At 42.9% G+C, this 27290-nt stretch overlaps 1 protein-coding gene across 2 annotated transcripts in view; it reads left to right on the forward strand.

Annotated features, from left to right (window-relative positions):
- fam184a (family with sequence similarity 184 member A) overlaps positions 1–27290 on the forward strand; it is a 191387-nt gene that overhangs the window by 62082 nt on the left and 102015 nt on the right. For both annotated transcript variants that reach the window (XM_034161841.1, XM_034161842.1), the window contains exons 2-5: positions 534–653; positions 3778–3936; positions 12046–12285; positions 26205–26288. In XM_034161841.1, the coding sequence (XP_034017732.1) occupies positions 534–653; positions 3778–3936; positions 12046–12285; positions 26205–26288 (603 nt within the window). The remainder of the gene's footprint in view (positions 1–533; positions 654–3777; positions 3937–12045; positions 12286–26204; positions 26289–27290) is intronic.

Below are 27290 nucleotides of genomic sequence, written 5' to 3' on the forward strand. Positions count from 1 at the left end.
TATAGCGATTGATTGATTGCTTGGTTGGATAAAATTTGCTTTGCTTTGCACTCACCTGTGGTAACCTATATTGTAAATACAACAACAACAGCAGGGTGTTATAATGATATTTATTCATAAAAATCATGGCAGACTACTCCAATTATTGTGTATCCATTTGCAGATGATGGTGTCATCTGTGCCTCCTTTGTGCCTTGTCTGTGCCTCTTGTAAGCATCCTCCAGCCTCTGAGTCCCTTCTACGTTTGTTGTGAACATGTACAAAAATTCTTGGCTACATTTTTGTCATGTGTGCTTTCACTCAGTGTGCCTTGAATGACCTAGGCATGTGCTGTGCCTTCATCCCTGTGTAAAGGGGGTTTTACCAATTGCTTGTACTCCATTTTCAAGAAACCCCATCACTTCAGTATCAGTATTTGTGACTCAACTGCATCACATCAGGTCCAGACTGTTAGAATGTGCTTTCACCGGTCAATGTTGTGAAAGCTGCCCATTACTGTCATTATCACTGACATTTTCCTTCCTCTGTTGCAGGTTATCTATGCATTGAACACAAAAAATGACGAGCACGAGGCAGCTATCACCACCCTGAAGGAGGCACATGAGGAGGAGGTGCAGCAGATACTGTCTGAGACCAGAGAGAAAATCCTACAGGTTGGTTCACTTTAATTTGGCTCGATTTCCATAATTTAAATAGAATTATAAATTTACCTTAAAAATGTTTAAATCAAAGTTAAATAATTTACCTGTCCATGTCATGTGTTTGATAGGAAATATCTTAATGGAAATGTTTACTGTATAATTGCTATTTATTTTTTCTGGATATTTTTGGCAGCCATTCCACTATGTGCACACCTGATCCCGTCAAATCTCAGACGTTCAGCAGAGTAGGTCCTGATTAGTGCTCGTCTAGGAGACCACTTAGGAAGACCACTAGCTGTCGACAGGTTTCTCCATGTATAACTGGAATGGCATTGGTGAAAATTTGTGCCAAATCCACATGTGGATCTCTAATGACTTTGCTTTGACAGCTTCAAGCAACTGGGGAAACCTGAAAGAAAACAAGAACATTTCTGTGTACGAGGTCTCTTAGATAATAAACCGACCCTTTTATTTTATTTTTTAACTATATGGATTTGAATGACATGCGATTACACCAATCATGCTTGAACCCTCGTGCGCATGCGTGAGTTTTTTCACGCGTGTCGGTGACGTCATTTCCCTGTGGGCAGGCTTTGAGTGAGATGTGGTCCCGCCCTCTCGGCTGAATTCCTTTGTTTCACACGCTGCTCGAGACGGCGCGCGTTGCTTTATCAAAATTTTTTCTGGACCTGTGAGGAATATCCGAGTGGACACTATTCGAGAAATTAAGCTGGTTTTCTGTGAAAAGTTTAACGGCTGATGAGAGATTATGGGGTGTTTCTGTCGGTGTAAGGACTTCCCACGGAGCGGGACGTCCTGCAGCGCTTCCAGGCGCTGTCGTCGGCCTGTTTCGAGCTGAAACCATCCTAATTTAAGGCTTAATTCACCCAGGACATCGTGAGAGAACAGAGAAGATTCAGAAGAGGCCGGCATGAGGAATTTATGCGGACATTCCACTGTTTAAGGACATTTTTTTAATGAAAGACGTACGCGCAAATTCGCCGAGTCGTTTCCGTGACGACTCGGCAAATCTGTGTGCGCCGCGACAGGAAAAACACCTCCGTGTTGAAAACCATTTGTAGAATTCAGGCGGCTTTTAATGGCTTTCAACAAGTGAGTAACTGAGAAATTGTTTAACAGCTTGGGCATGTTCCAACTTGCCCGTTAAGATTTCCAACGGAGGTGTTTTTCCTGCCGCGACCCCCCGCGGTCAGGTCCAGCCCGACATGCGACTCTGCCCGCACGTTCTTTCATTACAAAATGACCGTTAACAATGGAATGTCCGAATAAACTCCTCATGCCGACTTCTTCTGAAAGTTCTCTGTTCTCTGACGACTTACTGCGTCAACAGAGCCTGAAATGTGGAAGTTTTCAACTTGAAACGGCAAGACGCTGCCGCCTCGAAGCGCAGATTGCCGTCAGGCGCCGTGGACCGTCCTTAAAGCGACACTACCAGACCAAAATCTCTCATCAGCCGTTAAAATTTTTACCGAAAACCAGCTGAATTTATTGAATGGTGTCCACTCAGTTGTGCCTTACAGTTTTGAAAAATTTTTTATCAAACAAAGCAACAGTCTGAGCCATTCCTAAACAATGAAAAAAATCGACGAGCGGGTGGACGATTCCTCACTCAAAGACTGCCCACAGGCGAATGACGTAACCGACAGGCGTGAAAAAACTCTCGCATGCCCACGAGGGTTCAAGCATGTCTGATGTAATCACACGTGATTCAAATCCATATGGTTTTTGAAAAAAATAATAAGGTCGGATACTTTTCTAATAGACCTCGTATTTTGATAGGAGACTAACTTACTAGGCTATTATTAGGCTTTTGTGAATCCAACAATGAAAAGATATTTGCTTACTTTGTGAGGCTCTGTCCACACGTATGCCAGAATTTATTTATTTATTTTTTTAAGTAGCTTTTTCTCTGTGTTTTGGCCTTTTGTCCACAAGCAAACTTTTGGAAACTTCTTCCAAGGTGAAGCTTTTCAGAAACACAGTTTCAGTGTTTATGTGTAGACAAGGAAAAAAGAGCTTTTGTCTTTTCTTCTAGATTGGCCAAGATGGATATTTGGTTAGGGTCATATCATCACCTGTTGCTTTGGCGTGCTCTTGACAGCTTTAAAATGTATTTTCATGTGGGCATAGATATTTTTGTAAGTACACAGAATTTATTTTAATAAACTGGAGGCAGAAAATCCCCATTTTCAAAAAAAAAAAATACCCTTGTACGGTACATGGGGACTTAACCTGAGAGTATTATTATACCCCCACAAATAATAATAATATTAATAATAAAATAAAAATGTCCATCTGTGTATCCTTAAGTGTTGTAACTGCAACTCCTCTTAAACCAAAACTGGAAAACCACAGGGTGATTATTCTGCTTCATTGTACTTCACTGATTATTTTACTACATTGCATGAAGTAAAATAATTCCAGTTTGCATGAAGTAAAATAATTCCAGTTTGTCAATGGGAGGGTGTGGGTTATGTGTAGACACTTTAAAGCAGCATCGGTCTATGAGAGACGCTTGATGTTGACAGCATAGGTTCCTCTTAGGAAGTACATGAGGTGCTTTGTGTTTGGGGGATTGGACGATATTGTCAGTATCATCATAAGATATATATGATACTGACAGTATCATCATATGATACTGACTTTGGAAGTGCAACTCCTGATAAACCGTGTAATGGATTTTAATGAAACGTCACACAATGGTAGCACACCACATGAAGATGTACATGAAGGAAAATACTCCTGGTCCAGTGTTGTCAGCGAGCACACCACATGAAATGTCTGGGAGCATACGCAGCTGCCACACATAACGACACATGCCACACTACAAAACCGCCTTGGGTCATGAATGACAACTAGTTGATCTCCACCTCTCCATAGCAACCCATGTATCTGCTGCAGCCCAGAAGATTTGAGTTAAAATGATTCTTGTCTGAAGTCTTCAAGGGGAGATAATTGGACTTTTTTAAGAAATCATATTTGTTAGTTAGCACACTGATATCGCGTATGAATGAGAGGCATCATTGTAAAAATGCTGTATATAAATACGTTCCATATTAGTTTTCACCGTCTGCTGGTCTTATTTGTATTGGTGACTGAATTTTTTTTTTTTTAGTACAAGAGTAAGATCAGTGATGAGATGGACCTGAAGAGGAGAATACAGTCTCTGGAGGAGTCTATGGAGCTCTATGAAACGATGAAGAGACAAGCCCTGGCTGAGTTTGAGAACTATCGCCAGAGGGTGGAGGACATGCAGCTCTGCACGGAGGCACAGGTAGATGGAAACGTGTGATGTTTTTGTGTGTGCCAAGAAAAAGTAAAGTTAGCAGCGACAGCAGCTAATGAGTGCTAATGTTTATTTTTTATGTCCTGCCACTCTAGATTGATTGTGCAAAGTATTATATCATTTTGCTAGAGTCTGTCTGTCTGTAGGTTTGGGGGATAGAAGTGTATAAATTGCATGAAATAATGGGGACATCATCTTTTGGTAACCACTGTATCTCAGGAGGACTGAATGATTGAGTACATGTTGCAGTATGAATTCTCATCATTAACTCGTGTCTAGATGACAGAGACGGGTAAAATTTGTCCAGTAGGACAAGTAATTGCTATTTCATGTATTGTGCTCATTTCCTTCCAGATTTTGAGTGGGCAAATTAATTGGCTTTTAGAAATTTGGCATTAAAGCCATATAAAAAATGTTTTTCTTTCCTGCATAAGTAAAGCGGAACTTGAAGCAATATCTTTCTTTTTACTTGATGTCTCAGCTCAGACATTACTCGGTCTGTTTGGGGTTCTAGCTTTAAAATCGAGCTCAGGTGCATCCTGTTTCCACTGATCATCCTTGAGATGTTTCTACAGCTTAATTAGAGTCCACCTGGGGTAAATTCAGTTTATTGAACATGATTTGGAAAAGCACACACACACCTGTCTACATATAAGGTCCCACAGTTGACAGAACATGTCAGAGCACAAACCAAGGATGAAGTCAAAGGAACTGTCTGGAGAGATCAGGGACAGGATTGTCTCAGGGTACAGAAACATTTCTTCTGCTTTGAAGGTCCCAGTGAGCACAGTGGCCTCCATCATCCGTAAATGGAAGAAGTTCAGGTAGACCAGGGGCCTCATGTACAAAGCATGTTTACGCACAAAAAACGTGGTGTACGTGTGGCTCCACGCCAACGTTCAGATGTATCAAAAGTGATATAACCATGGAAATGTGCGGTGTGTAAAGCAAAAATCATGGCTGGCGTACACATGTTTCTATAGCTATTGTTCCACTGCAGACATGTAAAGGTGATGCTGGGAACTGTTAATAGTGTGAAAACATGAAAACAAGAAGTCGTCAGAGTGATGTGAACATCAGAGACAGTGATGAGCAATTAACACATGCACGTGTTTGCAATTATATGGACAGATATAAAACCATGCGCAAAGTGATGCGTAAAATAGCACTAACCGTGGCTGCGTTAGCGTCAGAGGACCTTGCAAATGGTGCAATCTGACGTGCGGGTGTATTCAGGGAACGTAAGGATTTACTTGCAAATGACAATAATTGGCTCACAAGCCGATGCTGTTTACCAAGGCCACTGAAACTGGAGTTACGCACAGAACTGCGGCCATCCCAGAGCGCAATACGGCAAGGAGCCAGGGGTTGTCTGTGCCCACACAGGTGCTGACTGCGCTGGGCTTCCTGGAAACAGGGGCATTCCAGCGTGAGCTGGCCGATCGGTCAGGAGTGTGCCAGTCAACCTTGAGCCGAGCCATGCCAGCTGTGTGGAACGCAATCACCCAAAAGTCATCCAGATAAATTCCAGCATTAAAGCGCCATCTGTAGGGAGAGCCGGTTTCCATGTAATCAGAGCTATTGAATGCACACATGTGATGCACACATCATATGTGATGCACCAATGCGCGTCAGGCTGGTGGCTTGCACGGTGCACGATGGCAGCTGCTTGCTGCTTGTGTATTCGTGTAATCTGAAGGTAAACCAGCGCGGCCACATTTGGACATGTGCACATTTATGTTTATTAATGTCTTTTTTTTATTTTTGCTTGATGGTGAGCTGCAGAGCTTCTTAACAGGCTTCCTGTGTTCTGTATTTGTCAATAAATACATCTGTAAATTGTGAATGTCACACTGTCAGCGGAGGCACGCCTCACCTTTTTTAACATCAGTGTGTACGCGCTGTTTTGCGTGTCAGCCTCACACACATGCTCCGTATCTCCCACGAACATTTTTTCAGTTTCATGATGAATCCGTGCATCAAAGTATCGCGCAAAGGCTGATACATGAGATTTCTTTGTTTTTTTTATTTATAATAAATTTGCAAAAATGTAAAAAAAAAAAAAACTTTCATGTTGTCATTATGGGGTGTTTTTAGGGGAAAATGAATTTACTCCATTTTGGAATAAGGATGTAATGTGGAAAAAGTGAGGCACTGTGAATACTTTCCAGACGTACCATGTGTGTATATTATATGAAAGTCGATTACAACTAGTAGTGAAGCTACACTTGATTGATCTTTATGCATGTACTGGTACTTCACACGGAATATACTGAGCAGTGGTGGGCACAGCTAACCAAAAAGTTAGCTTCGATAACTGCTAATCAGCAAACTGAAAAATTATCTTTTATAACGCTAAACCGATAAACCACCAAAAAAATCTATTGGAAACTACAGCTAACCGCTAACTTTCAATATTGTCTCCAGTACACTCTCAGCTACTCTCAATGGATTTTGAGTTTATACACCGCCAATGCTTCTGGTAGAATCAAAGGCAATCACAAACCCAAACACAGCCAATGAGTCAGTGCTTCTGTCTTTGTGCGCCCTGCCCACTGCTGTAGGGAAGCGTCATTTACCTTGACAGCGTACAGTGGTCCAGCCGTGAGGCAGACATATTGAAAAGGAAAGCAGGTTTGACATATGGTTTTGATTTATAAACCAAATTAATCCAGATAGAATAACTACATTAATGTCAAGTCTTTCATTTGTAAAAAGTGAAAATATAACACATATCTTTTAATTATAAAATAATGCACTAATTCTGAAGTTTTGAACATATTAACACACACAGATGCCAAACTTCAGTATGGGTAAACTGAGCCTCAATTTCAATTCAGTTTACTGACTTTATATAGTGTCAAATCACAACAGAGTCCTCTCAAGGCACTTCACACAAAATAATTCAGAAAACAAAATAAAATGAATTAAAAGATTACAAAGCATAGTAAAAGAGTAAAAAAGTCAAATAGTAACATAATATGCCATCCAGTAGATGGTTTAAAATGCATAGAACACTGCCATCTACTGGATGGCAGTGTGAATGATGACATCTTTTACAAATACACATTTATTTGTAAAACCAACACACATTAAGTTTTGTGTTGGTTAAATGCATCAACCAGTTAGTGATCACAGGCTCATTTTACCCATAATGCAGTTTGGCATCTGTGCGTGTTAATATGTTAAAAACTTCAGAACAAGTGCATTATTTTAAAATTCAAACATATGTGTTGTACTTTCACTTTGTACAAATGATAGAGTTGACATTAATGTTGTTAAACTATCTGGATTAATTTGGTTTATAAATCAAAACCATAAGTCAAACCTGCTTTCTTTCTGAGGACTTTGACCTCCGCTGGACAGCTATATACTGTAAAGGGTAATGACTTTTGATTTTTTTTTTTTTTTCTTCTGTAGCAGCCTGGCAGCCAGGCCCCTTCTGCTGGGCAGGAGTTGAGTTCAGCTCCTCTTAACTGCCTCACTGCTGCAAAATACATAGCAGGCAGGAGCCAACAGGGTTTATAAATGTTTTTCACCATTACTATGTAAAAAACGTTAGCTGTCTAAATGTTATCGGAACTAAATTTATCGGAAGCCAATTGGTCCACTGATGGTTTTTGAAGTTAGCTGAAAAGCTAATCCGCTAACAAAAAAGTTAGCTTTGATAATTAGCGGATTAGTGGAACTGTGCCCTCCACTGATACTGAAAATATGTATATTCAGTGTGAAGTACAAGCACACAAGCAAACGAATGTGGTATTCACGAATATTTCTTAATTTGAACAGTACCTCACATTGCAAAGCATCAGTTATTTATCAGGAACTTTAACCATAAATAATGACTTCAGTGCTTTGTTTTGTCTTGTTGGCAAAATTTTCTTCTCTCTCTGTTCTGTTTTATGTACACTCACCAGCCACTTTATTAGGTATGCCTTGCTAGTTTCAGGTTGGACTTTCCCAGTCTTTTGTTGCCCCTGTCCCAGCTTTTTTGAAATGTGTTGCAGGCATCCATTTCAAAATTAGCAAATATTTGTACAAAACAAAAAAGTCTGTCAGTTTAAACATTAAATATCTTGTCTTTGTGGTGGATTCAATTGAATATAGGTTGAAGAGGATTTGCAAATCATTGTTTTCTGCTTTTATTTACATTTCACACAATGTCCCAGCTTCATTGGAATTGGAATTATACTAGTAACTGATTTGCTGACTATGGTATTATTGTACTTGATTGCCCTCTTTGACAGTACATCATAGATTCTGTTTGGGGTATTGTCAAGAGGAAGATGAGAGCCATCAGACCCAACAACACGGATGAGCTGAAGAGCTGAAAGCCTTTTTAAAGCAACCTGTGCTTCCATAACATCTCAGCAGTACTACTGGCTGGTCCTCTCGGTGCCACGCTGCATTGATGCAGTAATTCATGCGAAAGGGCGCCATCAAATACTGTGCACAAATGAGCATCAAACCACTCCCCTCGGGCAGGATGCTACGGTCCATCCGGACCAGAACCTCCCGCCATAAGAACAGTTTCTTCCCCTCTGCCGTTAGACTCATGAACTCCTCATAACTCAGTCACCTTAAGCTTAACTCTGTCACTTTATCATTTTATCACGGGTCACTTTAGACAGTGTACTTTGGTTTCTAATTTCACTCCTCCCACTGCACTGTTTTTTCTGTTTCTCTGTTTTTCTGTTGCACACAGCCTTTCATATTTCATATTTCTTTTTTTTAATCTTATATTTTATCTTATTTTGACACATATGTTATATTTTATCTTAGCATTTTATCTCTTCTTAATGTTGCACCATTGTACCAAAGCAAATTCCTAGTCTGTGAATCCTGTTCACTGGCAATGGCAATAAACTTCTGATTCTGATACGTTTCAAAAGTTTGATACTTCTGTATTACTGATCTTTTTTTAACTGATTTCATGAAATAATTGATCATATGAAATAATGTATAAACCTTTCACTATTTGAGATACCTGACAAAAAACTTTAACTTGAATTTTTGAAATGTATCTGTACATCTGAAGTTGCGTCAGGAAGAGCATCTGGTATAAAACACAAATAACATGTGGATCTGCTGCAGTAACCCATTTTCATATAAACCAGGTCATTTATGTCAACAAATAATTAAAAAAAAAATCTCAAGAATTTTTTTTCTTGAAAATGTCTAACTTGAATGCCAAACCCAGCAACCATTAAGATACAGTATCAGTTTAAAGCTTTCTTTGTTTACCTGCTCTATTATGCTTAATATGGGACGTATACAATGTATTGATGGATGAATAATGTTTGCTTTGAGGATAGATACATAAAACTCTGCAGATGTGAGACTAAAACTCTACCTGCAGAAAACTAAAATCAGCACATGTTCTGGTTGTCAGTTATTCCTAACACTGAGCTCATGCACAGCTCTGTTTTATGAATCCCAATCAGTGCAACACTGTGTGCGCACATGCATGAACTTAATCTTCAGTCACGTAGTTGATTATAAACGTACGTACCAGGCAGGTGTTTGTATGCGCAGACCTTTTTTAATTTCCGTGCCAGTGAGTGAAAAAGAGCCGGAAAAAGCACAGTTTGTATGAAACAGCTGGTGTCCTCCAGCAACAGGACAGACGTTATTTATTATGATGAGCTTCAGTACTGATTATCACAACCAAAATAGAAACCTAAATCAGAAAAGATGTGATGATATGGAAATGCAAATAAAAAAACAACAGTGCAGTGATCCTTACATTTGGTTTGGCTTCTGTTTTCATTGCAGACAGTACGAACCCAAGATATTTCATGTTTTGTGTGGTCAATATTGTCTCATTTTTATATATGCATCCACTCTTACATTTAAGACCTGTAAGACATTCTAAAGAAAATTAGAGCAGAGGCATTTTATTCTAAATATAAGGATGAAATCATCATGTTTGCAGCTAGTTTTCTGAAGACAAGTCGGTAAGTGAATACATGAACATTTCCAAGTCACTAAATATGAACTTCATGTACATCAGTCATTCATAAATACAAATAGTATGATATTGTGTGGAAAATTTTGTGTCAAGTAAGCAGTTTTCAAAAATTGAGTGACCAGGCTGGAAAAAAGCAGTGAGGGAAGCCATCAAGACACTTAGACAAATCTGAAGGAGTTACAGGCTTCTGTGGTTGTGGTTAGAGAGACAGTGCATAGTGCAAGCATCGTGCCATGCTTTACAAAAAGTCTTCAGAAAAGTCTACACCAATCTTGGTCTTCTTATCAACCTGAAGAAGACACACATCCTCCATCCAACAGAGTCTATCCAAAGTTTCTTGCAGTGAAATTGCACTGACAGGTCCTGGAGAACTTGAGCCACTTTCCATACCTTGGCAGCCATGTGTCATCAAATCTTGACATCAGTAACAAGATACAAGACGATTCAAGTGTGCAGGAACTGTCTTTAGCCGGCTTCGCACCCGTGTTTTCAACCACCACGACCTTTGACATGAGATGAAAATCCTCATTTACAAAATTGTTGTCATGCGAACCCTGCTATACGGATCTGAGATCTGAAAAACCTACAACCCCTATTCCATTGAAGTTGGGACATTGTGTGAAATGTAAATAAAAACAGAATACAATTTTTTGCAAATCCTCTTCAACCTACATTCAATTGAATACACCACAAAGACAAGATACGCGTATTTAATGTTCAAACTAATAAACTTTTTTGTTTTTGTGCAAATATTTGGTCATTTGAAAAGGATGCCTGCAACACATTTCAAAAAAGCTGGGACAGGGGCAACAAAAGACTGGGAAAGTTGATGAATGCTCAAAAAACACCTGTTTGGAACATTCCACAGGTGAACAGGTTAATTGGAAACAGGTGAGTGTCATGATTGGGAAGAAAAGGAGAATCCCCAAAAGGCTCAGCTCACAAGCAAAGATGTGGCAAGAATCACCACTTTGTGAACAACTGCGTGAAAAAATAGTCCAACAGTTTAAGAACAATGTTTCTCAACTTTCAATTGCAAGGAATTTAGAGATTCCATCATCTACAGTCCATAATATAATCAGAAGATTCAGACAATCTGGAAAACTTTCTACACGTAAGCGGCAAGGCTGAATGCCCGTGACCTTCGATCCCTCAGGCTGCACTGCATTAAAAACCGACATCATTGTGTTTTTTCCAGAAGGCACATGGGAAACCTGAGCATAGATTTGATCTGTTTTTCTCTCTTACAGTCCTTCTCTACTCCAATCCAGCATGAAGCTGTGAGTGGGGATGCAACAGGCAAATAGATGAGAATAAATTGTTTCTGTCCCAACTTTTAGTATTTTTTTGTGTGTTGTAGGAGTGGTGGCCAAGCGGTTTGTGTGCTTGTTTTAAGTGCAAAAAGTTCTTGGTTTAAGGCCACCCCGCCCATTCTCCATGTAATGTGGAGCTGTCAGGAAGGGCATCCAGTGTAAAACCTCTGCCAAATCAACATGCAATCCGCCTCAGATTTGCTGTGGTGACCCCAAGTGAAACGAGGGATAGTCGTAGGGACTTTTTTGAAATGCCTGAAGTGGAGGAATGGTTGTGTGAAATGAAATGAAATGAAGTTGACCACACAAAACAAGAAATATCTTGGCTTCATGCTGTCTGCAATGAAATAGAAGTCAACATAAATCTAAGAATCACTGTGGGGGTTTTTTTTTTTTTAAATGTGTCTTACCCATATCCAGGTATGCACATAACTGGTGCTCATTGTGCTTGTGCATGCTAAAAATAAATGATGAACATGGAGAGAATCACTTCTCAGGAGGAAAGCAATGACTTCCTCTTCTGTTTATTAAGTCAAACGGTTTGGATTAAACATGGTGGAGAAGTTGCCTGATAGTCAAGGATGAAATGTTGCAGTTTTGGACAGAATTCAAGAAAACAGAGATCCATATATGATGTGTCACCAAATCACAAAAAAATTATTTGCATCAATCTGTGTGAAACTTGTAAGTCGCGGGTGTTGTACCTCCACTTGTACTTGTGTATGATGTCCTCATATTAGCCTCCAAATGATGATAATAATAATTATAATTCTCCAGTTATAATTCAGTCATGCTCTTTTTTTTGTTTTGCAGCACACACAGCGTGTTGTATCCATGTCAAGGGAAGTGGAAGAAATACGGAGATCTTTTGAGGAAAAGCTGCAGTCTTTCAGTCAGGCGCAGGCACAGTTTGAGCAGGAGAAGGCGGCCGCTTTGGAGGAGCTTAAAACTGAGCACAGACAGGAGATCCAGGAGCTTCTTCTCAGCCACCAGAGCCAGAATGCAAACTACAGTAAAGACCAAGAGAAACTGGGACAGCTCCATAAAGCAGAGGTAAGACACAAACCACTGGTGAGACCAGAAGGAGTAGAAACACAGACTTCAAGGAGACCTCATAGAGGTATATAAGATCTTACATGGCCTAGAGAACATAGAGACGTCACAAGACCATCTACAGGATGAACACTGGGACACAAATATAAGCTGCACAAAAAAGGACTGGGTAAAGCACCGGAACTGAGGAAACAAATATTATTCTCAAAGAACGGCAGGAGCAGGAAATGTCGACCTGGCCGGCTCACCATCCACACAACGACCAGGGTCTGATTTCATAAAGCAGTCTAATCTTTTAGTCTACTTAACATACTTAGTCAACTGTGTTTAGTCACCCAACATTAGCTGTCTAATCTCAGTTTCACATTCAATTGTCAACTAACATTTGACGGCTAATCTACAAGTTTAGCCGTCAAATGTCTGGGTTGGTCGTCTGGTACACACTTGGCCGAGTCCGCTGCACCAGAGGAGAAGCGTTCATGGAAAAAGGCCCCTACATTCTCCAAAGTGGAGGAAACTCTCCTTTTGGGAGAATACGAGCGGCATAGGGGTGCTCTTGAGTGTTTCAAAGGAACAACATTGGCCCTAGCTGCCAAAAGACAGGTTTGGGAGGAGATTGCAGTGTCCCACAGTAGGTAGTTGGACAAATCGCCCCATGTACAGGATAAGTGCCAAACTAACATCCCTCATGATTCGACACACGGTCGACTTGGAGACGTGGATGGTGTCTCCGATAACCTGCTAGGTCCCACATGTGTAAAACCTCAGCACAATCAGAACCTGAAGAAGGGCTGGCAGGGTGTTGTTCTTCCTCATTTGGCGGCAGATGGCTGGAGCTATCATGTCCGTGATGAAGAAGATTGTGGTTTGGACGGAAGTGGTATGGGTGTTATACCTCTTCGTCCGTAAACATCTCCAATGGATTATTCTGGTCTGGAACACCTGCTCCCACTGCAGGGCTCTCCTTCCTTCCTGCTCCATCAAGTGGAGGTGCATGATAGCTGCCATTTTGAGGTAAGATACAGAATTTTTGTTGACTAAAATAAGATTACCCTCCTTTGTAGCAGGCTTGTTGTGTGGGCCGCCAGAAGAGGAGGTACTGCTGGCCCACCACCAGAGGGCGCCCTGCCTGAAGTGCCGCCTCACAGGAACAGCCGAGGTGACAGCTGTCACTCATCAACTGTGACAGCTGTCACCGATCATCTGCACTTCACCCCGGATAAAAGCAGGATGACACCTCCACCACGTCGCCGAGATATCGTTCTTCTACGGAGGTAATACTCTCAGCCTGAATATTCCGATATTGATTCCAGTAGATACATTGTTGCAGCTGTCTCCCCGGAGGACCGGCGTGGGCCGCGACTGCTTCGCTCTGCTTTCCGCCAGATAAGTGAATAGACAGACGCTGCACGAGTGTGTGTTAGAGGTGGAGGTGGAATTCCCACCGTTGTTGTTACTGGGTGTACACACACCCACACTTGACTGTCTTTGCTCTTCGCCAGCAGTACCAGATCCGACAATCGGAGACGGTGGCCACCTGGGGGACTCGGGACCTGGCGGCTCCAGTATCTTTCGGGTTCGGTGGCGGAGGAAATCGTGTGGTTCCGGTTCTTCTCTAGACGGACGTCTCCTATCGTCGAGCCTGCCCACACGACACCTTTATCCATTGACTTTGTATTTATTCTATAATCTGCTGTGTGTGGTTGTGGCATTCACAACAGTAAAGTGTTCAAATTTAACTCCTTCTATTGTCCGTTCATTTACGCCCCCTGTTGTGGGTCCGTGTCACTACACTTTCACAACAGGATATCTCGGCCAGCGTCATGGACTCCGAGGGGCGTCACCCAGCGATTGAACGGCCAATGGGAGAGCAGGGTGCACAGGCGTCTGCAGGAGGCGTGATTGGTGAGTTGCAGCACATCCTCACCGCCTTTACGGCTCGGTTGGATCAGATGACCGAGCAAAACATCCTCCTGAACCGCAGGGTGGAGGCTCTCTCCGCACAGGTGGCAGCGAGCGCTCAGGGCGCTGCTGCAGCTCCTCCTCCTGCCGACCCTGTGCAAGATATGAATGTTCCAGTGGTCGTTCAACAACCCCCCCCACCATCCCCTGAAGCATACATAAGCCCCCCAGAGCCATTCGGAGGTTGTGTGGAGACGTGCGCGGACTTTCTCATGCAGTGTTCGCTCGTCTTTGCACAACGTCCAGTCATGTACGCGTCTGATGCTAATAAAGTAGCTTATGTAATTAATCTGCTTCGCGGAGAGGCACGCGCTTGGGCTACGGCGCTTTGGGAGCAAAATTCATGGCTCCTTCATACGTACACTGGGTTTGTGAGGGAGTTCAGAACCGTGTTTGACCACCCTAACAGGGGAGAGACCGCTTCAACTGTGCTGCTGTCAATGAGACAGGGACGCCGGAGCGCAGCCGCTTATGCAGTCGACTTCCGCATTGTGGCTGCGAGGTCCGGCTGGAATGACGCTGCGCTCCGCGCCGCCTTCGTAAACGGACTGTCGTCGGTCCTGAAGGAGCACCTGGTGGCTAAGGACGAACCGCGGGAATTAGATGGGCTTATCGACCTCGCTATACGGTTAGACAACCGGTTGGAGGAACGCCGTCGGGAGCGAGACGAAGGACGTGGCCGGGTACGCGCCGTCCCTCTCCCTTCCGGGTTCGAAAAGGGTCCGCCCTCCCCACGCTCCACAGCCGCAGCGCTCCGTGGGGCAACAGCTCCCCCTGCTGACGTTGCTAGGGAAACGCACAGGGCCAAAATGAGAACAGATGACGCGGGGAGTGTTTCATCTGCAGCTCAAAAGAGCACATACAGAAAAACTGCCCCAAACGGCCACAACGACAACACCCGCCCTTAGAGACTGGGCTAAGGGGGGGTCATAACATTCACGTGGGACACACACATATTGCCACACGACTCCCAGTTACAATCCTGAGCGGGGATTTAACCCTTCAAGCCCCAGCACTGGTGGACACGGGGTCAGAAGGGAATCTGCTAGACAGCAGATGGGCAATGGAGGTTGGGCTCCCTCTGGTGGCACTTCCTTCGCCATTGCAGGTGCGGGCACTAGATGGCACCCTTCTCCCTTTAATCACGCACAAGACACAACCTGTAACTCTGGTGGTGTCTGGAAATCATCGGGAGGAGATCGAGTTTTTTGTGACTCCTTCTACCTCCCGCGTGATTTTGGGTTTCCCGTGGATGTTGAAACACAATCCCCGGATTGATTGGCCGTCTGGGGTAGTGGTTCAGTGGAGCGAAACCTGCCATCGGGTGTGTTTAGGATCCTCGGTTCCTCCCGGTTTACATGCTAAGGAGGTGGTCAAAGCCCCTCCCAATCTGACGGCGGTGCCGGTTGAGTACCACGATCTTGCTGACATCTTCAGCAAGGATCTGGCACTCACCCTTCCCCCGCACCGTCCGTACGATTGTGCCATCGATTTGATTCCAGGCATGGAGTTCCCGTCCAGCAGGCTGTACAACCTCTCACGACCTGAGCGCGAATCGATGGAGACCTACATCCGGGACTCCTTAGCTGCCGGGCTGATCCGGAACTCCACCTCCCCGATGGGAGCAGGTTTCTTTTTTGTGGGCAAGAAAGACGGCAGTCTTCGTCCATGCATTGATTATCGGGGGCTGAACGAGATCACGGTTCGCAACCGATACCCGTTGCCTTTGTTGGATTCGGTGTTCACCCCCCTGCATGGAGCCAAAATATTCACAAAGCTGGATCTTAGGAACGCATATCACCTAGTTCGGGTCCGGAAGGGAGACGAGTGGAAGACGGCATTCAACACCCCATTAGGTCATTTTGAGTACCTGGTCATGCCGTTCGGCCTCACTAACGCCCCCGCGACGTTCCAAGCTTTGGTAAATGATGTCTTGCGGGACTTCCTGCACCGATTCATCTTCGTGTATCTGGACGATATACTCATTTTTTCTCCGGACCCTGAGACTCATGTACGGCATGTACGTCAGGTCCTGCATCGGTTGTTGGAGAACCGGCTGTTTGTGAAGGGCAAGAAGTGTGAGTTTCATCGCACCTCTTTGTCCTTCCTGGGGTTTATCATTTCCTCCAACTCCGTCGCCCCGGATCCGGCCAAGGTCACGACGGTGAGAGACTGGCCCCAACCTATGAGCCGTAGGAAGCTGCAGCAGTTCCTCGGCTTCGCAAATTTTTACAGAAGGTTCATTAAGGGGTATAGTCAGGTAGTTAGCCCCCTGACAGCCCTGACCTCACCAAAAGTTCCCTTCACCTGGTCGGATCGGTGTGATGCCGCATTCAGGGAGTTGAAACAGCGCTTCTCGACTGCACCCGTCTTGGTGCAGCCCGATCCCAGTCGCCAGTTTGTGGTTGAAGTGGACGCCTCTGACTCAGGGATAGGAGCCATGCTGTCCCAGAGCGGAGAGACCGATAAGGTTCTTCACCCGTGTGCCTATTTCTCCCGCAGGTTGACCCCAGCAGAATGGAACTATGACGTGGGCAATCGAGAACTCCTAGCGGTGAAAGAGGCTCTTGAGGAGTGGAGACACCTGTTGGAGGGAGCGTCAGTGCCATTCACGGTTTTTACTGACCACCGGAACCTGGAGTATATCAGGACCGCCAGGCGGCTGAACCCCAGGCAAGCCTGCTGGTCACTGTTCTTCGGCCGTTTTGACTTCCGAATCACCTACCGCCCCGGGACCAAGAACCAGAGGTCGGATGCCTTGTCCCGGGTGCATGAACATGAAGTCAAAACCGAGCTGTCAGATCCACCGGAACCCATCGTACCAGAGTCCACTATCGTGGCCACCCTTACCTGGGACGTGGAGAAGAACGTCCGGGAGGCCCTGGCACGGAGCCCGGAACCCGGAACAGGGCCAAAGAACAGACTATACGTCCCACCAGAAGCCTTCTGGTCCCCAGTTTTCCTCGCAGATTTGGAGAAGTTTCTGCCGGGAGCTGGGGGCCACCGTGAGCCTCTCGTCTGGGTATCACCCTCAGACCAACGGACAGGCTGAACGGGCTAACCAAGAGCTGGAGCAGGCCCTGCGATGTACCACATCCGCACACCCGACGGCTTGGAGTGAACACCTGGCCTGGATCGAGTATGCACATAACAGCCAAGTGTCCTCTGCCACCGGCCTCTCCCCGTTCGAGGTGTGTCTGGGGTACCAGCCCCCTTTGTTTCCTGTGGTGGAGGGAGAGGTCGGTGTACCCTCGGTCCAGGCCCACCTGCGGAGATGCCTACACTTTCACAACAAGGCTCAAAACTTTAGTTGGCTGTCACAGAACTTTAGGCGACTAAGCACTTTGTGCAACAACTAACTTCAAAAGATTAATCGACTGAGTTTAGTCGACTACACAAGATTAGACCACTTTATGAAACCAGGCCCTGGCCTGCTAAGCTACCACATGCAACCCAATCTCACACCATTCCGTGATAACATGAGAAGTAAATGGCTCATGATACCATCACGAAAAGTGCCACATTTTCTTCATGGGAGTATGAAATACGGGGTGACACGAGCGGGGGGGGCGTCTGTGGGGGTTGTGGTTACGGTTGGGGGAAGGTAGAGTGTTAGGTTAGGGTTAGGAGAAGGAGCAAGGTTAGAAATAAAAAATAAAAAACGTGTCACGAAAATGTGGCATATTTCGTGACGGGAGCACAACAAGAGACTAGACACCTATTGGCAACAGGATATGGAAAGTATTGTTCAATCCATTATCTAAACTAGCTCCCAACACCCAAAGCTACAAAATAAATTGTCATAAAGCTGGACAACCTTGGAGTAATACACGTTTTTGTATGCAGCTTTTTGCCAGTGCACCACAGATTTATTTCTCAATGCTAAAGTCAAAGCAGCAAACTGTCACTTGCTACATTTTTCAGCTTTTTCTGGTGGCAATAAAAATGCAAAAAAAGAACAAGTGGGTGACATACACAAGTGCATATCTTCATGTTCTCACCAATCACTACCATGTGGCTTGACCATATCAAACTATATGCCTTGACCCTATCAAACTTTAAGATAAGGGCTCTGGCAAGCAACCAGGAAGAAACAAGGGGGCAAGACTGAGTCCACCAAAATTGGTACCCATGAATCTGCTGGCGATGGTTCAGTCAGAGTGCTGTATTGTGAACTGCTGTCCTGTTTCTTCCTCCAGTGACTGAAAATAATAATTAAAACTGTAATTCTGGGGAGGCTCTTATCAGTTGCAGTGTGATGAAAATACATGAATTATTTATCAAATAATTCTGGTTTCATGTCAGTATGGTTTACCATGTATATAATCAGGACAGGAGTATGCGCTGGCTCTGCACACAATGAAACCACTTTGGGACCTGGTTGGCAACCATCCAAGTAGACAGCTGGTCCATCCTACCTCCCCAAAGTAGCCATCTGTCTTTTGCAGCCAGGTAAACTGTAGGCTCTAGGCTCTCAGCACTGAGGAGCACACTTAGGCAGATATGTAAAAAAAAAAATTGCCCGAGATCTTCACATCTAGCAGAAAGTATGTAAATTTGCATACAGATTGTTTGAAGTATGCTGACTTCAGATTTTGCCAGATCTAAGCACTTTTCCCAAGGGATCCAGAAGTAACATGAGAATTAATGATGGCCGGCAACGTTATTGGTTGATTTAGATTGTATACTCCATTTGTTGGAATATGCAACACTTTATTTAGAACTCAATTTGTGGTGGTATTTGCCATTATTATACGGTATTGATCTGGTAATGGTCTTTTTAATTACATTTGTAACTATTACATCAGTTTTAAATGACTTACAAGTGGCAAAAGACCTTTCACTGGCAATAGTTATCATGTCTTTAAGCATATTATTTACTAAAAGCAGAAAGGGTGTAATTATTAATTTGTTTTATATGACACTTAGAATTTGATAAATGTAGAATGAAACAATGAAAGCATAATTAAAATCAGTTAATGCAGACAGTTGGTTCATTTGTGGAAACTTATTACAGACAATACATACAAGATGGTAAATACACCAGTAGAAGCTTGCCTCTACTGGTGGTTGGTTCTCACTGTGGTATTGTATCACTTCCTGTTCTGGAGCACAGCGGTGTTTTGCTGTATCTGTTAGCTGTTTAATCTGCGCAGTTAGATTGATGTAGTTAACTAGATAACGATTTGTTTCCCAGTGTAATCTTCACGTGCCTTAACTAAAGCACTCCCTCTACTGAATCACCTCTAAAAAAAATTATTCACTTTGTGTGTTTTTAGGAATCCGCTAGCTTAGCGCAGCTACTAGCTCTTAGCCGATTTAGCATGGCGGCTTCTCCTGTCTCTCCCGCACTTTTCTGCTCTGGGTGTGAAATGTTTAGTTATTCCTCGGCCTCCTGTAGCAGTAATGGTACTTGTAATAAGTGTAGCTTATTCGTAGCTTTGGAGGCCAGGCTGGGCGAATTGGAGACTCGGCTCCGCACCTTGGAAAATTCTACAGCTAGCCAGGCCCCTGTAGTCGGTGCGGACCAAGGTAGCTTAGCCGCCATTAGTTCCCTTCCAGCAGATCCCGAGCAGCTGGGAAAGCAGGCCGACTGGGTGACTGTGAGGAAGAAGCGTAGTTCTAAACAGAAGCCCCGTGTACACCACCAACCCGTTCACATTTCTAACCGTTTTTCCCCACTCGACGACACACCCGCCGAGGATCAAACTCTGGTTATTGGCGACTCTGTTTTGAGAAATGTGAAGTTAGCGACACCAGCAACCATAGTCATTTGTCTTCCGGGGGCCAGAGCAGGCGACACTGAAGGAAATTTGAAACTGCTGGCTAAGGCTAAGCGTAAATTTGGTAAGATTGTAATTCACATCGGCAGTAATGACACCCGGTTACGCCAATTGGAGGTCACTAAAATTAACTTTGAATCGGTGTGTAACTTTGCAAAAACAATGTCGGACTCTGTAGTTTTCTCTGGGCCCCTCCCCAATCGGACCGGGAGTGACATGTTTAGCCGCATGTTCTCCCTGAATTGCTGGCTGTCTGAGTGGTGTCCAAAAAATGAGGTGGGCTTCATAGATAATTGGCAAAGCTTCTGGGGAAAACCTGGTCTTGTTAGGAGAGACGGCATCCATCCCACTTTGGATGGCGCAGCTCTCATTTCTAGAAATCTGGCCAGTTTTCTTAAATCCTCCAAACCGTGACTATCCAGGGTTGGGACCAGGAAGCAGAGTTGTAGTCTTACACACCTCTCTGCAGCTTCTCTCCCCCTGCCATCCCCTCATTACCCCATCCCCGTAGAGACGGTGCCTGCTCCCAGACCACCAATAACCAGTAAAAATCTATTTAAGCATAAAAATTCAAAAAGAAAAAATAATATAGCACCTTCAACTGCACCACAGACTAAAACAGTTAAATATGGTCTATTAAACATTAGGTCTCTCTCTTCTAAGTCCCTGTTAGTAAATGATATAATAATTGATCAACATATTGATTTATTCTGCCTTACAGAAACCTGGTTACAGCAGGATGAATATGTTAGTTTAAATGAGTCAACACCCCCGAGTCACACTAACTGCCAGAATGCTCGTAGCACGGGATGAGGCGGAGGATTAGCAGCAATCTTCCATTCCAGCTTATTAATTAATCAAAAACCCAGACAGAGCTTTAATTCATTTGAAAGCTTGACTCTTAGTCTTGTCCATCCAAATTGGAAGTCCCAAAAACCAGTTTTATTTGTTATTATCTATCATCCACCTGGTCGTTACTGTGAGTTTCTCTGTGAATTTTCAGACCTTTTGTCTGACTTAGTGCTTAGCTCAGATAAGATAATTATAGTGGGCGATTTTAACATCCACACAGATGCAGAGAATGACAGCCTCAACACTGCATTTAATCTATTATTAGACTCAATTGGCTTTGCTCAAAATGTAAATGACTCCACCCACCACTTTAATCATATCTTAGATCTTGTTCTGACTTATGGTATGGAAATTGAAGACTTAACAGTATTCCCTGAAAACTCCCTTCTGTCTCATCATTTCTTAATAACATTTACATTTACTCTGATGGACTACCCTGCAGTGGGGAATAAGTTTCATTACACGAGAAGTCTTTCAGAAAGCGCTGTAACTAGGTTTAAGGATATGATTCCTTCTTTATGTTCTCTAATGCCATATACCAACACAGTGCAGAGTAGCTACCTAAACTCTTTAAGTGAGATAGAGTATCTCGTCAATAGTTTTACATCCTCATTGAAGACAACTTTGGATGCTGTAGCTCCTCTGAAAAAGAGAGCTTTAAATCAGAAGTGCCTGACTCTATGGTATAACTCACAAACTCACAGCTTAAAGCAGATAACCCGTAAGTTGGAGAGGAAATGGCGTCTCACTAATTTAGAAGATCTTCACTTAGCCTGGAAAAAGAGTCTGTTGCTCTATAAAAAAGCCCTCCGTAAAGCTAGGACATCTTACTACTCATCACTAATTCAAGAAAATAAGAACAACCCCAGGTTTCTTTTCAGCACTGTAGCCAGGCTGACAAAGAGTCAGAGCTCTATTGAGCCGAGTATTCCTTTAACTTTAACTAGTAATGACTTCATGACTTTCTTTGCTAATAAAATTTTAACTATTAGAGAAAAAATTACTCATAACCATCCCAAAGACGTATCGTTATCTTTGGCTGCTTTCAGTGATGCCGGTATTTGGTTAGACTCTTTCTCTCCGATTGTTCTGTCTGAGTTATTTTCATTAGTTACTTCCTCCAAACCATCAACATGTCTATTAGACCCCATTCCTACCAGGCTGCTCAAGGAAGCCCTACCATTAATTAATGCTTCGATCTTAAATATGATCAATCTATCTTTATTAGTTGGCTATGTACCACAGGCTTTTAAGGTGGCAGTAATTAAACCATTACTTAAAAAGCCATCACTTGACCCAGCTATCTTAGCTAATTATATGCCAATCTCCAACCTTCCTTTTCTGTCAAAAATTCTTGAAAGGGTAGTTGTAAAACAGCTAACTGATCATCTGCAGAGGAATGGTCTATTTGAAGAGTTTCAGTCAGGTTTTAGAATTCATCATAGTACAGAAACAGCATTAGTGAAGGTTACAAATGATCTTCTTATGGCCTCAGACAGTGGACTCATCTCTGTGCTTGTTGTGTTATACCTCAGTGCCGCTTTTGATACTGTTGACCATAAAATTTTATTACAGAGATTAGAGCATGCCATATATTAAAGGCACTGCGCCGCGTTGGTTTGAATCATATTTATCTAATAGATTACAATTTGTTCATGTAAATGGGGAATCTTCTTCACAGACTAAGGTTAATTATGGAGTTCCACAAGGTTCTGTGCTAGGACCAATTTTATTCACTTTATACATGTTTCCCTTAGGCAGTATTATTAGACGGCATTGCTTAAATTTTCATTGTTACGCAGATGATACCCAGCTTTATCTATCCATGAAGCCAGAGGACACACACCAATTAGCTAAACTGCTGGATTGTCTTACAGACATAAAGACATGGATGACCTCTAATTTCCTGCTTTTAAACTCAGATAAAACTGAAGTTATTGTACTTGGCCCCACAAATCTTAGAAGTATGGTGTCTAACCAGATCGTTACTCTGGATGGCATTTCCCTGATCTCTAGTAATACTGTGAGAAATCTTGGAGTCATTTTTGATCAGGATATGTCATTCAAAGCGCATATTAAACAAATATGTAGGACTGCCTTTTTGCATTTACGCAATATCTCTAAAATCAGAAAGGTCTTGTCTCAGAGTGATGCTGAAACACTAATTCATGCATTTATTTCCTCTAGGCTGGACTATTGTAATTCATTATTATCAGGTTGTCCTAAAAGTTCCCTAAAAAGCCTTCAGTTGGTTCAGAATGCTGCAGCTAGAGTACTGACGGGGACTAGCAGGAGAGAGCATATCTCACCCGTGTTGGCCTCTCTTCATTGGCTTCCTGTTAATTCTAGAATAGAATTTAAAATTCTTCTTCTTACTTATAAGGTTTTGAATAATCAGGTCCCATCTTATCTTAGGGACCTCGTAGTACCATATTACCCCATTAGAGCGCTTCGCTCTCAGACTGCGGGCTTACTTGTAGTTCCTAGGGTTTGTAAGAGTAGAATGGGAGGCAGAGCCTTCAGCTTTCAGGCTCCTCTCCTGTGGAACCAGCTCCCAATTCAGATCAGGGAGACAGATACCCTCTCTACTTTTAAGATTAGGCTTAAAACTTTCCTTTTCGCTAAGGCTTATAGTTAGGGCTGGATCGGGTGACCCTGGACCATCCCTTGGTTATGCTGCTTTAGACGTAGATTGTGGGGGGGTTCCCATGATGCACTGTTTCTTTCTCTTTTTGCTCCGTATGCATCACTCTGCATTTAATCATTAGTGATCGATCTCTGCCCCCCTTCACGGCATGTCTTTTTCCTGGTTTTTTCCCTCAGCCCCAACCAGTCTCAGCAGAAGACTGCCCCTCCCTGAGCCTGGTTCTGCTGGAGGTTTCTTCCTGTTAAAAGGGAGTTTTTCCTTCCCACTGTTGCCAAGTGCTTGCTCATAGGGGGTCGTTTTGACCGTTGGGGTTTTTCATAATTATTGTATGGCCTTGCCTTACAATATGGAGCGCCTTGGGGCAACTGTTTGTTGTGATTTGGCGCTATATAAGAAAAAAGTTGATTGATTGATTGATTACCCTGACCTCTAGTAATACTGTGAGAAATCTTGGAGTCATTTTTGATCAGGATATATCATTCAATGCGCATATTAAACAAATATGTAGGACTGCTTTTTTGCATTTGCGCAATATCTCTAAAATTAGAAAGGTCTTGTCTCAGAGTGATGCTGAAAAGCTCATTCATGCATTTATTTCCTCTAGGCTGGACTATTGTAATTCATTATTATCTGGTTGTCCTAAAAGTTCCCTGAAAAGCCTTCAGTTAATTCAAAATGCTGCAGCTGGAGTGCTGACAGGAAATAGAAGGAGAGAGCATATCTCACCCATATTGGCCTCTCTTCATTGGCTTCCTGTTAATTCTAGAATCGAATTTAAAATTCTTCTTCTTACTTATAAGGTTTTGAATAATCAGGTCCCATCTTATCTTATGGACCTCATAGTACCATATCACCCCAATAGAGCGCTTCGCTCTCAGACTGCGGGCTTACTTGTAGTTCCTAGGGTTTGTAAGAGTAGAATGGGAGGCAGAGCCTTCAGCTTTCAGGCTCCTCTCCTGTGGAACCAGCTCCCAATTCAGATCAGGGAGACAGACACCCTCTCTACTTTTAAGGTTAGGCTTAAAACTTTCCTTTTTGCTAAAGCTTATAGTTAGGGCTGGATCAGGTGACCCTGAGCCATCCCTTAGTTATGCTGCTATAGACTTAGACTGCTGGGGGGTTCCCATGATGCACTGAGTGTTTCTTTCTCTTTTTGCTCTGTATGCACCACTCTGCATTTAGTCATTAGTGATTGATCTCTGCTCCCCTCCACAGCATGTCTTTTTCCTGGTTCTCTCCCTCAGCCCCAACCAGTCCCAGCAGAAGACTGCCCCTCCCTGAGCCTGGTTCTGCTGGAGGTTTCTTCCTATTAAAAGGGAGTTTTTCCTTCCCACTGTTGCCAAGTGCTTGCTCACAGGGGGTCGTTTTGACCGTTGGGGTTTTTCCGTAATTATTGTATGGCCTTGCCTTACAATATAAGGCACCTTGGGGCAACTGTTTGTTGTGATTTGGTGCTATATAAATAAATAAAAATAAGTAAATAAAACATTTGAATAAACTCAAGACTTGAGCCATATTTTGTTCCAGTATAAGAGTCAAATACCACTGTGTTTTAAAACAAGAAAAACTGACCAAAAGTGTTTTCAGAATGCACCAAATTGCACCATTTTTTTTTTCAAAATTTCCTCAGGGTGCATGCCCCCAAACCCCCTTCAAGGGGACCTTGTGCCTTCTGCACTCAGTCGTCCACTCACAGAAAATGTTCAGTCAGAAAATTTTCAGTTGCTGTCGTGTCATGTGAGGAATGCTGGATGACCCCTCCCTGTGGTGCTTACGCCTGTGTGGACTTCTCATCTTCTTTATATTATTATGTTGTTTGATTTCCTGTTTTCTGTTCTTCAGCTTTATAAAACTTTGAAAAACCTTGTAATCGTTAGAATGGCCTAAGCAGTGGGTCACCCCTCTGAGTCCGGTCTGCTTGAGGTTTCTTCCTCAGTATCAGAGGTAGTTTTTTCTTACCACTGTCCCCTATGTGCTTCCTCTAGGGCAGGGGTGCCCAAGTTCGGTACTCGAGATCTACCTTCCTGATACTCTTAGTTGTCTCCCTGCTCCAACACACCTGAATTCAATGAAAGGCTCATTAAAAGTCTGCTAACGAGTCTTTCATTGGATTCAGGTGTGTTGGAGCAGGGAGACAACTAAGAGTATCAGGAAGGTAGCTCTCGAGGACCGAACTTTGGCACCCCTGCTCTAGGGGTTAGTAAGGTTACACCTTACTTGTGTGAAGCGCCTTGAGGCAGCTTTGTTGTGATTTGGTGCTATATAAATGAAAATAAATTCATTCATTCATTCATCTTCTACCGCTTTGTCCAATTAAGGGTCGCGGGGAGCTGGAGCCTATCCCAGCAGCCATAGAGCGCGAGGCGGTCTATGGCTTAATAGACCTAAATTAAATTAAATAAATTAATACTTATCTACCAGAGAAAGAATAAAGCAGAGAATAACACCAAAAACCATAACGTAGAGATTAGATCCACACACCAAAACATGTCCCTGTTGGACAATGGCCAAACCCTGTTGCTTTGCTGCAGCTGTACATTCGGTAGCTCTCAGCCACTGGACCTGTCTCTTGCCCAAGTGTAGCCGCCTTTAAAGTGTGTTTGAGAATGTTCATAGCACACCCAAACTGTTCAGAACCTGTTGTGGCCTTCATGTGCAGTGCTGATGTGTTTCAGGTCGATTCTCTGACGGAGCGGGTGGAGGAGCTCAAACAGGACAAGAAGAGACTGGTGGAGGAGTACGAAGTGAAACTCAGCAAGGTGGAACCTGAAGCCTTCCCGTTTGTTTTGTTTCCCTTTATTAGTGGGTTCAAAATAAATATGAAATATCCAAACATTCATTCCTCTTCTAGCAAAAAACATACGTGAGCTTTAAAAAAAAATTTAAAGAAATGAAACAGTATCACCTGACAAACCTCATTATAAAAACAAATAATTAAATACACATTTATTTGTAGTTGTGCTGCATGTATTAGCAGTTAGTCATGCAACAAAATAAATGTTAAGATGATAAAATGCTACCCCGTTGTCTTATAAACTAAACGTCACCAGGGGTGGATACAAGAAAAAAAGTGGATACAAGAAAAAAAAAGTGTGAGCCATGATTTCTACCTTTCTATCTCCTTGAAGATCCGATGTTGCATGGGGGGGGGGCTGTCACTAAATCAGTCTAACGATCATAAAAATCAGAGTTCCGTAGCGGATTGAGTGAGATGGACCATCCACTGTGGAAACCCTTAATGGCAGCAGCTGAAAGTAAAAAATATTTGTGGTTTCAGCAGGGCAGTAATTTACTATACATAGTTTGTTTCCCACTGATCGATTGAATTATGCTCCAGTGGACAGTCATCAAGTTCAAAATCTTATTGTGTTGTTCCCTGTCTTGTACTTTTCAATTGCAAATACAAAGGATTTGATTGGAATATTCTTTTCTTTAATACTGACTCATCATAATTCATATAGTCCAATCAGCTCTGTATTTAAACTGCAGTCAACTCAAACTCATTAAAGCACAGTTGATCTCAGTTCAGTAATTATATCAATTCCAAAGCCAATTGGCATCTAAAGTGACTTAGTTGTGATACATTAAAGGGTTGTGTATACTTATGGCGTCTGTTATTTTATGTTTTATACATTTTTAGTTAATTTATTTAATATTGTAAGAATTTGTTTTCACTTTAAGACTATGGAGAAGACTTTTTGGAAATGATTATAGAAAGATAATATTTTGATTTGATTTCACGAAACAGTGTAAATTTGTAA

This window comes from Thalassophryne amazonica, chromosome 21, assembly GCF_902500255.1.
Source record: "Thalassophryne amazonica chromosome 21, fThaAma1.1, whole genome shotgun sequence".
NCBI classification, from domain to species: Eukaryota; Metazoa; Chordata; class Actinopteri; order Batrachoidiformes; family Batrachoididae; genus Thalassophryne; species Thalassophryne amazonica.